This window comes from Octopus bimaculoides, chromosome 11 (assembly GCF_046866305.1).
Source record: "Octopus bimaculoides isolate indiv1 chromosome 11, ASM4686630v1, whole genome shotgun sequence".
Taxonomy (NCBI): Eukaryota; Metazoa; Mollusca; class Cephalopoda; order Octopoda; family Octopodidae; genus Octopus; species Octopus bimaculoides.
In genome coordinates this window covers 54971167-54983564 of record NC_142938.1, presented here as the reverse complement: position 1 = coordinate 54983564, position 12398 = coordinate 54971167, and the positions used below count along the sequence as shown (strand labels likewise).

The window sequence follows — 12398 nt, the reverse complement described above, 5'->3', positions numbered from 1 at the left end:
GGCGGGATGACAGAGAAATGAACTTCCGGTGGAGGGGGTGGGATGGCAGAGGAATGAACTTCCGGTGGAGGGGGTGGGATGACAGAGGAATGAACTTCCGGTGGAGGGGGTGGGATGACAGAGGAATGAACTTCCGGTGGAGGGGGTGGGATGACAGAGGAATGAACTTCCGGTGGAGGGGGTGGGATGACAGAGGAATGAACTTCCGGTGGAGGGGGTGGGATGACAGAGGAATGAACTTCCGGTGGAGGGGGTGGGATGGCAGAGGAATGAACTTCCGGTGGAGGGGGTGGGATGACAGAGGAATGAACTTCCGGTGGAGGGGGTGGGATGACAGAGGAATGAACTTCCGGTGGAGGGGGTGGGATGACAGAGGAATGAACTTCCGGTGCAGGGGGTGGGATGGCAGAGGAATGAACTTCCGGTGGAGGGGGTGGGATGACAGAGGAATGAACTTCCGGTGGAGGGGGTGGGATGACAGAGGAATGAACTTCCGGTGGAGGGGGTGGGAGGGCGGGTTACCGCCAGCGAGTAGAGAGGGCTCTTAATTGTAGATTTTAAATATTTGAGAGACAACAATGCATAAATCGTAATTTTTTAAAAGAGCAATGAATTCTGGGTGATTAGAATATAACGTAGCATGAATTTAGGAAGCTTAGAAAATGAATAAGCATGAATTTAAGACAACAACTGAATTCAATTGAATTTCATGGAGAGAAACAAGATAAATAATAAGGGACAAAACTAAAGCGCAAGGTATTGAGATGTTTGAGGCCGTAAATAAATAAAAATCTCTATCTTATCTGCATCTTGGGTATTTCGTCGTAGTACGTCAGCGAGATAATTTAGAATGGGTTTCTCATTTATATATAGCCAGAACCTGAAGACCTTAAAGGAAAAACTACGAAGGGGGAGAGAGAGGATGGAGGGGTAGACAGAGGCATGGCGGGAGAAAAGATCATCATCATCATCATCATATATATATATAAAGAGAGAGAGAGAGAGAGAGAGAGAGAGGGGGGACCAGTCAAGCAGCACATCACGCTGTAATTCTTGGGCTGAGAAATCAACACTTAAAAGCCATAATTTTAAGGAGCGATAAGAATTTTTGAATAAAGGAAAATGGGTAGTGGTGGTGGGTAGGTACCGCCAGCGAGTAGAGAGGGCTCTTAATTGTAGATTTTAAATATTTGAGAGACAACAATGCATAAATCGTAATTTTTTAAAAGAGCAATGAATTCTGGGTGATTAGAATATAACGTAGCATGAATTTAGGAAGCTTAGAAAATGAATAAGCATGAATTTAAGACAACAACTGAATTCAATTGAATTTCATGGAGAGAAACAAGATAAATAATAAGGGACAAAACTAAAGCGCAAGGTATTGAGATGTTTGAGGCCGTAAATAAATAAAAATCTCTATCTTATCTGCATCTTGGGTATTTCGTCGTAGTACGTCAGCGAGATAATTTAGAATGGGTTTCTCATTTATATATAGCCAGAACCTGAAGACCTTAAAGGAAAAACTACGAAGGGGGAGAGAGAGGATGGAGGGGTAGACAGAGGCATGGCGGGAGAAAAGATCATCATCATCATCATCATATATATATATAAAGAGAGAGAGAGAGAGAGAGAGAGAGGGGGGGGGGCCCAGTCAAGCAGCACATCACGCTGTAATTCTTGGGCTGAGAAATCAACACTTAAAAGCCATAATTTTAAGGAGCGATAAGAATTTTTGAATAAAGGAAAATTACACACAGGAAATCACAAGACTATGAAAAAAAATTTTTAAGCACAGTTTAAAATATGGACAGTCCAAATTTTTGGTATAAATCCTAGTAATAGACCATTAAATGTGTTTATGGGGAGAAAGATATTAAAGACATCAGTACATCAGACTGACAAACAAACAAGGAAGGTATGAGGCGGTCATGAGATGTGCTAAAAATAACAGCTAAATAGCTCTAAAATCATGCAGCAAAATTTTTTTTATTTTGTTTTTGCATAATCATATGAATTCCCTTGTGTGGAATACAAATTCACAAAACTTTTCTGAAAATTCTCAAAAATGTAAAAGTTATGAGGGGTTATATGCCATGCATAAAGCAGAATTCCACCATTTCTCCATTACCAATGAAATATTTTTGTAGATATTTAGAGAACATGATTCTAGAAAAATATAACCCCAAAGTGTCCATAGAGACCTTCAAATATATTTTTAATATAAACCACATAAACTATATTCCTGTCTAACATTAGTTAGAGATGATCCCCTCCTAAAGCACTTTTACTCAACTTTCCCACTAGAAACAGATTCTATGAAGTCAAACACATGGGAAACTTACCCTCCAATGGTGTCTTATCCTTGAGAACTACAGTATAGATAAATTATTACTCCTAATATTAGTAAAATCTAAGGCGGCAAGTTGGCAGAATCATTAGCATGCCAGCTAAAATGTTTAGTGGCATTTCATCCATCTTTACATTCTGAGTTCAAATTCAGCTGAGGTTGACTTTGCCTTTCATCTATTCGGCAGTCAATAAAATAAGTACTAGTTGAGCACTGGGGTCAATGTAATTGACTTAACCCGCAGCCTTACCCCACCTCCGAAATTGCAGGCCTTGTGCCAAAATTTGAAACCAAAATTAATAAAATCTTTCTAATATCTGACACGAATATTTCCTCTCAAAAAGGCTTCTCTAAAAACTAACATCACACATTCACAGGAATTGATTAAATTTTCTTTAATCACTACACTATGAACTAATTTAAATTTTATAGCTCTATGCTATCAACTTGTTAAAATTTTCAAGCTTAATCCTTTATATGACTCCATTCTTCATGCCTACATCAACAGTCAACTCCATTTGAAATAATATTTTAAATATCGGTTTGGAAGAAAGAAGTGGGCCAATGGCCTTCACAGAGCCTCCAAGACTAGTGAGAGTGATACCATTAATGGTCTACTTGAACTGTCTGCAAGTCAATGACAGCTAGAAAAATATACATGCCTTCACATCATCCAGAAATGAAAACATTCAAATTACATTAAATACTTCCATCATTACAAATCATTTTTGATGATGGAACTCAAAGTAGATAAAGCTATAAAGAATAGCACGAAAATACTGAGTTTAAAAAAATCCCTTGCTTGGAAAAGTTGAAAGTTGCCCATGGAACTTGAGCCCACAACTTCTGCAAACATGACAGATGTTCTAGCATTGGACCAAAGCAATACTTACCCAATATCTACATGATTTCATTTATAGCTTCACCTGCTTTGTGTTCCATCATTAAAACAATTTATTTCATGCCTAAATTCTTATGACATAAACAATATCAAATTAAATGTTTTTGTGATGCTATCCTCATGCTAATTAAACAGTTACATGACTGACAATATATCCACAGTACCAGCAAAGAACACAGTATTTGCGGAAATCTAGTATTTTTTTTTTTTTCCATTGGTAAGTATCAGAGGCAACTCATGATACCTGCTATTACAATGATCTCAACTCAGTCTAACATAAAATAGTAGACACCCATCCTTTTTCCAGTATAACACAAAGAAAAATCCATCTTGCAAGAAAATAGGTGCTGCTTTAGTGCGAATGCCTTAAATATTTTGAGGACAATTACAGATGTTTATACTTGATTTTGTAACAAAGCTGCAAAGTTCAAATACGGTTTATTTAAACCATCTGATCCATAACTCATTCCTACTAGATCATATCAAGTTATACTGATTGTACATCACACTTACCTTGTACTCGATATTGCCTTCTTCGACCTAGAATGGAAAAAGACAATTATATTTTCAATCATCATCATCATCATCATAATCATCATCATTATCATCATAATCATCATCATTATCATTTAATGTCCATTTTCCATACTGGTATGGGTTGGATTGTTTGACAGGAGCTGGCAACCAGGAAGCTGCAACAGACTCCAATTGTCTATTTTGGCATGGTTTCTATGGCTGGATGCCCTTCCTAATGCTAACTGCTTTATAGGGTGTGCTGGGCGTTTTTTATGTGGCACCAATACAGGTACTTTTCATGTGGCACCAGCACAGGTGCTTTTCACATGGCACCAGCACAGGTGCTTTTTATGTGGTAGCAGTGCCAGCAGAGTCACCAAGTAACTTGCAAGAAAAAGACCGGATCTTTTTTAAAACGGGGGCCACATTTTTCATTAATGTTTTACGTAGTGTTTTTGGTACGGAAAGACTTTCAAACTTCGTATACTTATCTATTTTGTGTTATAGAACAGAAAAATATTTTTGTATTCGAATTTATTTCATGTAAAAAATTGTCTTATTTCGATAATTTCAACCAATCACTGACAAGTATTCAGTTGTTTACATTTACTCCTTTGGCTCATTAAGCGATGTAAAGCGTATTTAATCTCTATACCTTCGTTTTATTTGCTTTTTTCATTTTAAATTTGCTTTTTTCATTTTAAATTTGCTTTAACCCTAACCCTAACCCTAACCCTAACCCTAGGGTTAGGGTTAGGGTTAGAGTTAGGGTTAATTGTTTCAGAATCGTTTGTTTATGTAGTCGGCACTTAATGTATATCGGCTGAATGGACGTCAGTGATTGGTTGAAATTACAGAAATATGACAACTTTAACATGGAATAACTTAGGGATTTCTTTTTTTTTAAGAAGACTAAGAGAAAAAGATGTTTTATATGACACATTCTACCAGTGTTCCAAGTTTCAAAGTGTTTCGTTAATGAAAAATGTGGCCCCCGTTTTAAAAAAGATCCAAAAGACCTCCTAGTTGAGAGAGAGAGTGGACCCAAGAGAAGTGGCTGTGTGTCAGGCAAAAGGTTAGAGTTTGATAGAGGGATACAGATAGATGTCTTACTATAGATGAGATACTAGGCCATAAAATAAAATGGAAGGCATATAAAACTAGGTAACAGTAACAATTATAAATAAATTATATTTAAATCTGAGCAGAAGGGCAGAAAATAGGAATTGTAAAGGTGCTGAAAAATTCTGGTCAATATACAGTTTATGAACCTGATCACAAAAAAAAACAGCCTAATAGGTGTAAAAAAAATGTGTAGGAAACGAATATGAAAACAAAAATTTGCGCAAACGAACAGTGGGTGAGGAGAGGACTTTTGGAAAATTCACAAGATCCGATTTTTCCCTCATAACTTTCAGGAAAATGGATATATATTAATGAAATTTTATAGAAATACTGTTCAAACGGCACAAATTACGATTATACAGAAATTTCTGGGGAAAATGCTTTCCAAAGAGGTGGGTGAGGATTTCGGAAAAGTCACACGATCCGTTTTTTACCTTCATAACTTCCAGGATCTAATTTAGTGCCTGGTCACCAAAACGAAAAAAAAAAAACCAGTCTAATAGGTGTAAAAAAACGTGTAGAAAACGAATATGAAAACAAAAATTTGTGAAAACGAACGGGTGTGGGTGAGAATAGAGGAATTTTGAAAAGTTCACACGATCTGATTTTTTCCCTCACAACTTTCAGGAAAATGGATAGCTTTTAATGAAATTTTACAGAAACACCTTTTAAACAGCATAGATTACGATTATAAAGAAATTTGTGGAGAAAATATTTTCCGAGTGGGTGGTGAGAGGACTGTCGCAAAGTTCACACAATCCGTTTTTTCCTTCATAACTTTCAGGATCTAGTTTAGCGCCCGGTCACCGAAACGAACAAAAAAAACCAGCTCAATCGGTGTAAAAGAACGTGTAGAAAACAAATATGAAAACAAAAATTTGAGCAAACGAACGGGGGGGGGAGAGGAATTTCGGAAAATTCACACGATCCGATTTTTTCCCTCATAACTTTCAGGAAAAATATTTTCCTCACAAATTTCTTTATAATCGTAATCTATGCCGTTTGAAAAGTTTTTCTGAAAAATTTCATTAAAAAATATCCATTTTCCTGAAAGTTATGAGGGGAAAAAATCGGATCGTGTGAATTTTCAGTAAGTCCCCTCCCCATTCACCTCCATTCATTTGCACAAATTTTTGTTTTCATATTTGTTTTCTACACGTCTTTTTACACCAAATAGACAGATTCTTTTTTCGTTTTGGTAACCGGGTGCTAAACTAGATCCTGAAAGTTATGAGGGGAAAAAACGGATCGTGTAACTTTTCCGAAAACCTCTCCCCACCCCTTCGGAAAATATTTTCCCCACAAATTTCTTCATAATCGTAATCTGTGCCATTTGAACGGTATTTCAATAAAATTTCATTAATATATATCCATTTTTCTGAAAGTCATGAGGGAAAAATCGGATCTTGTGAATTTTCCGAAAGTCCTCTCGTTTACTCTCTTTTTTTATTCATTTACTTGTTTCAGTCATTTGACTGCGGCCATGCTAGAGCACCGCCTTTAGTCGAGCAAGTCGACCCGAGGACTTATTCTTTATAAACCTAATACTTATTCTATCGGTCTTTTTTGCCGAACCGCTAAGTTACGGGGACGTAAATACACCAGCATCTGTTGTCAAGCGATGTTGGGGAGACAAACACAGACACACAAACATATACACACATACATACACACATACATACACACACACACACATATATATATATATATATATATATATATATATATATATACATACATACGACGGGCTTCTTTCAGTTTCCGTCTACCAAATCCACTCACAAGGCTTTGGTCGGCCCGAGGCTATAGTAGAGGACACTTGCTCAAGGTGCCACGCAGTGGGACTGAACCCGGAACCATGTGGTCCGTAAGCAAGCTACTTGCCATACAGCCACTCCTACGCCTATATTTTGCACAATTTTTTGTTTTCATATTCATTTTTTACACATTTTTTACACCTAGTAGGTTGGGGGGGGGGGTCGTGACCGAGGACATATAAACTGTATATTGACCAAAATTCCTTGCTTTAAGGGTGTCGCGAAAGACCTGGTTGGAAGCCCGACCTTCTGAGTTCTTTTACAGGGCTTAGATAAACTGAAGGGCCGCTGAATTTGAGAGGGGAATATGTTGAATAAAATCATAATTAACTGATCCTCCTGTACTTTCGTTTACCCAAAACCAGGAACTTTTCAGCACCTGAGAAAGTCTCAATTATTCTGAGGGTCGATGTCTTGGCTTACTTCATCAGTTTAACACAGAAACTCCCGTAAAATAATATCATTTAATTGCATTGACATTAGCGACAATATACAAACACACGGTCTATTTATTATGACACCTCATCTGATTATATTGTAATCTTCTAGACTATTAACCTAATTTTCTGATATAAAAAATTGTTTTAATATTTACATCTCGAGCCACAGCAACAAGCCACTATGTGATGTTTCAATCTGCTAGAAAAAGTAGCCAATTTTCCATTAAATCACAGTGTACTTTCTTGGAAAGTATATGAAGTATTCATGGATGGACAAAGAAGAAAGACCGGTTCTTTTTAAGTTTCCAGGACTCCAAGGGAGTAGAAGTGTTTAGCTTGTCAAAAGTTCAAGTGCAGCAAAAAGTGAAAATATTTAACTATATTATACAATTAGACATTATACAACACTACAAAATGCTAGATGTTATAAAGTATCCAGTATGTCGTTCCGATTATTTCAATCGGATCTAAATATATAGGGTAGTTAAAGTAAGCAAAGATTGGCTATTAACTAACATGCAATGATAAAACATTTGAAGGATCCGATTCAAATAATGGGATGATTTATAAATCCCTGGATCGTTTATAGTTTCTAAGCCTGTACTCTACTCAGCTGTAATTCACTTTTATTATTGAAAATGTTTGTTCTTTTATACTTTCATTTCTGTTCTGCAAATAAAAGAATTAAAGAACGAAAGTTTTCAGTGATGAACGTAAACAGTCGAGTGTAGAGTATAATACTAGACATACAATACTACAAAATGCTAGATATTATAAAGTATCCAGTATGTCATTCCGATTTATTTCAATCGGATCTAAATATATAGAGTAATTAAAGTAAACAACGATTAGCTATTAACAAAGTGTATCAAATGTTAAGAGAATTAAAGCGATAAACAAATGAACGTAATAATACAATACGTGTTCTAAATAATAGTTTTTCTTCATCGCATATCGCACCCGACTTCGCCGTGGATATGAAACTTATTGAAGATCCACTACGATACATTTAAACAATTATCTATAAACATAGGATCCGTTAATCATTTGTAAAGTATAAATCACACTTTCATTTATTACCGGGCAGAATACCTGCACTTTTGACAAGGTAAGCACTTTTAATTTCATATGGACTCAAGAAAGGAGAAAGTGACAAGGATAGAGTGATTACAGCTAAATGTTTTTATCATAGATCGGCTAGACCAGAATTATTCCGAAGCTAAATAACAACATGTTTACATCTATCAATATACGAAAAAGCCCTAAAACAAGGAACGATCATGGGTAGATCTTGTTAAGTCTATTTAGATCAGGGCTACCCTGAAGCTAAATAACAATATATTTACATTTAACAATATACGAAAAAACACCAAGGATGAGACGATCGCGGTTTGTTGGTCTTCCTTACAGCTCTGTGCGATCAGGGCTACCTGAGCTAAACAATAACATATTTACATGTATGCTGATAGATGTAAATATTTTGATACTTTTCACTCCGTAAAATGACAATCTTATTAACATTAACTCATCTCAGATAATTATTAAGCATTAAAAATTCAGAGAACGATTTTAACACTACGTTGAGAGAAATATAAAAGTAGAAATTAGTTTTATTTTACCTCTGGTGGTAAGGAACTATTTAAAGATACTTGAGCTTTGTTGTCACTTAGGTGACAAGACGATGCGAAGAAATCCTCCAGATTCTTCATCGTGTCTGTCGATTACCTGCTCCTAATAAATCGGTAATCAAGACGTTGATTCGTGTATAAACAGTGAATAGATGTTGTAGTCAGGGGAACTGTATCCATAAGTACGTCGCTTTCTGATACAAGTGATATATCTCTTGTAATAAACGTGGAGGTGGAGGAGTCTTTGATGATAATTTTAGCTGACCATTGTGGTTGAGGGAAACGCAGTGGCGCTGCTGTAGGCAAATAAATATAATCAAGGAATATAACTCTTTATCTCCTCTAAACATCAATTCTTTCTCTCTTTCTCTACTATATTGCATGATATTATTATCGTATTAAATTGCGTCATATTTAATTTCTTTTGCTTGGTTGGATGATAATCAACTAATAAAAACATTTACATCGTACAATGATGAAATATGATGTTATATGATGTCACTGGATTGCATAATCAATAAGTGTTAGGAGGTGCCTGTATGTTGGTGAGGAATACCAATTGTTGCAGAGCAAAGAATTGCGAAATATTGCACAAGATTTGGTTTTTTGCTCCGGGAACATCAATATATAGGGAATTTAGTGCAAGTATCAAGAAGAACTGTGAACATTGAAGTCCTCAAAGACGATGACTTCAATAAAGGATGAAACAAGTTATCGACAATATGGTCGGGAAAAAATACGTCAAAGGAACGTTTTACGTGTTGAATACAATGACTGTAGGGTTTTACATATGTTATAAAGCAGTTGAAAGACTTCATTTAATTTAGATTATCTTTGCAATTAATAGGAAAAAAACTCAATCTAAGTTTGTTATAAAAAAAAAAAACTTAAGGAAATAAATAAATCAAGGGAGGCAACTCCAATAAAATTAATTGAAATGTTTCGATGTAATATGGGATTGGATTTGGCTTTTAACCAATTGATAGAAGTAACGTCCGTGTTTCGATTTCATTAGACCGCTTTCTATTCAGTTGGTTATCAACACTGGTATCAGCGCTGGTCGCAGAGAGTTGGATGAAGCATAACTATGGCGCTTGCTAGGCGAAGATTGAAGTATACAACTACGTTACAATTCGTTAATAATGGTAGTAAGGATCAACCACTTGTTGCTGTACCTTGGAATATTTGATAAGTATGTTAGAACTTAGCTTTGGTTGTAGCGACAATGGGTGTAGCTGTCTCTAAAATCTTGGTATTAGCAACGTCTAATACCAGCTAATTGCTTGTGTCAGGAGTTACAAGTACCATCAGTACAACTATCTTTGCTTGCAAAGTTGGTGTCTGTGTCGCATTCGTCAGGGAGGCTTTTAGATTCCTAATTATTCGCAGGGAAGTATTTGTAGATGTTCGCGGTCCGATATCAAAGAGCGTCGACAGATAAGTCTTTCAAAGTTCATATAGTTTGTCTGTCGATGGTGGTCTTTTGGGCAGGATTGCAATAATTCAGTTAAATTTCGTGCGTTACTGAGTTATATTCCGAATTGCAAGTTGTCCCTCAACTTCTGAAAACAAAATAATAAGGTCTACGAGCGAAAAGAGAGGAAGTTTTCAGTCTCAGTAGCTACGATAGGGTTAGTCCAGAGGTTTATATTTTGGGTGTGCTAGGTGTGCGCAGCATACCAATCGAAAATGGCAAATTCATTATAAATATTAATTTAATCACAAATCTTAATGGAAAACTTTGCTATACCTCTTATTGAAATTTGGTGGCATTGGGTGTAGCAACATACTCAATACAACAACCATCATACGCCACTGGGTTAGTCGTATTTGGAGAATTAAATGAATGACAGCTCAATAAAATTTCCAAAAACCTTGTAGTGACGCCTTAATAGCAGACGACATTTCCCGAAAGTTTATCCACGCATGTGCAGGGACTAGTTCCGGAAGGAATACAGGAAGAGTCTCATGCGCATGCGTAGTCATCGACATCCAAGCTTTCGCGCTTCTTTTCATTCTCTTTCACCCTGGCCGACGAAGAGCCTAGACGTCGTAGCAGCCTCTCTCCAACATTCCAACTCTGGAGCTACACAAATAACCACGCAACTTCATTGACGGCGTCTCAGTAACCAAAGGGCGAAGTGCTGCTGAATTCTATTGTAATAAATATTGTTGTGTTGATAGTTCAGAATCTGCGTTCCGTTGTTTCTTCAAGAAAATTAATGTACGGAAGCGGAGTACACCTAATGGTGTATAACCACTTCCCTACAACCTCAATATTCGTGTTTCCCATGCTATCAAAATAACACAAACCTGTTAGTTATCAAGCAAAGTGAAGGAGTTGTATAGCATTTAAATCACAATAATATTTATAACACAAAGATAAACTAAGTTTTACATGCTTTGGTTGTTAGAGAGGTACAGAAAGTCATATCTAGAAGAATAGTTTCGGCCATCCTTTTAGCTATACAAACTGGATCAGGTGTGAAGCACATTTGCAGTCAGGTGTAGCGGGCATAAAGACGGTTGGGTTCTGACAAGTTAACTGAATCTTTTTAAGTCCTATGTTACTTCCCATATACAGCCCCGATGAAATTTAATGAACACGAGAAAACTTCTCAAAATCCTGCCCATATGGTACAATGGCCTGAGCCCTTTGTTCCACCTGACAAGCAAAGACAGTTGCCGCCGAAAGCAGCGCATTGAGAGATGTAATATATATTTAAACTGGGTTGCATTGCGACTAAATGTACCCAAGAACTAAACAGTGGTGTTAAACTTGGCCTGCATGACAAGCAGATTTCTGAAAAAAAAATAGAAAAGATTAGAAAGAAAGAAAGAAAGATAACCAGAGGGGTAAAAAGTAAAAATAGGGAACAGACGCCGAAGTTAAAATCCTTGCTTTGGCCAGGACAAAAGCAAAAAGGCGGGAGAGAGAGAGAGAGAGAGAGAGGGGGGGAAGTTTTAAGATGTTGTAGATACGAATTGAGCACCTTCCAGTAATGACAAATTCAAAAATTATCTGTCAACAATTTTTGTCAGGAGAAGACCAAATACCCTACAGTAATTTTCTCCGTAATTATTAACATTCTCTCTTCTCCGATACTTCCGACATGAATACTTAAGCTGTCTTGTATAAAATAGCAAGGAATTTTAATTGAAATCACACCCATGACAATGATTTTTAAAATTTTATTTCGTTAAAAAAAACACATTTTATCGAAATAAACTCTAATAACATATTTTTAAGTGATAAACTATAGAATTTAGAGCTATACTTGCTAATAATAAATAGTAATAACATGATAAAACAGAAAACCACCATCATTATCGACCTCTGGATATTGTTGTCTTGAGTCCTAGGAATCATAAGGACCAACTACTCGGTCTCCATGGCGTATAAGTGTCAAAGATCACAACGTTCCTTATGTATCGGACACCAGTCCATTGCAGGATTACTTATCACAATTTAAGTTATTCTGTATGTTTAACTTTGGTTTTACTTGTTTAGTTGGATTCATTAATTTTGTCATTAAATGTATATATAACTAAATATATTATACATATCACGTGACTACATGACTGACTAGGCTACGGATGTTGTTATACATCGCTTGTCAT

At 36.3% G+C, this 12398-nt stretch overlaps 1 protein-coding gene across 2 annotated transcripts in view; it reads right to left on the bottom strand.

Moving 5' to 3' along the window:
* LOC106874574 (GTP-binding protein 2) overlaps positions 1-9077 on the bottom strand; it is a 34507-nt gene extending 25430 nt beyond the window's left edge. The window contains exons 1-2 of one of the 2 annotated variants that reach the window (XM_052971811.2): positions 7305-9077; positions 3765-3791 (exon numbers count right to left, since the gene is read on the bottom strand). Coding sequence is in view for 1 of the 2 variants with exons in the window: in XM_014922356.3 (XP_014777842.1) it covers positions 3765-3791; positions 8769-8858 (117 nt within the window). In the remaining variant the exon portion in view is untranslated. The remainder of the gene's footprint in view (positions 1-3764; positions 3792-7304) is intronic. The other variant, XM_014922356.3, reaches the window with a different exon arrangement.
* Between the last annotated feature and the right edge of the window lie 3321 nt (positions 9078-12398).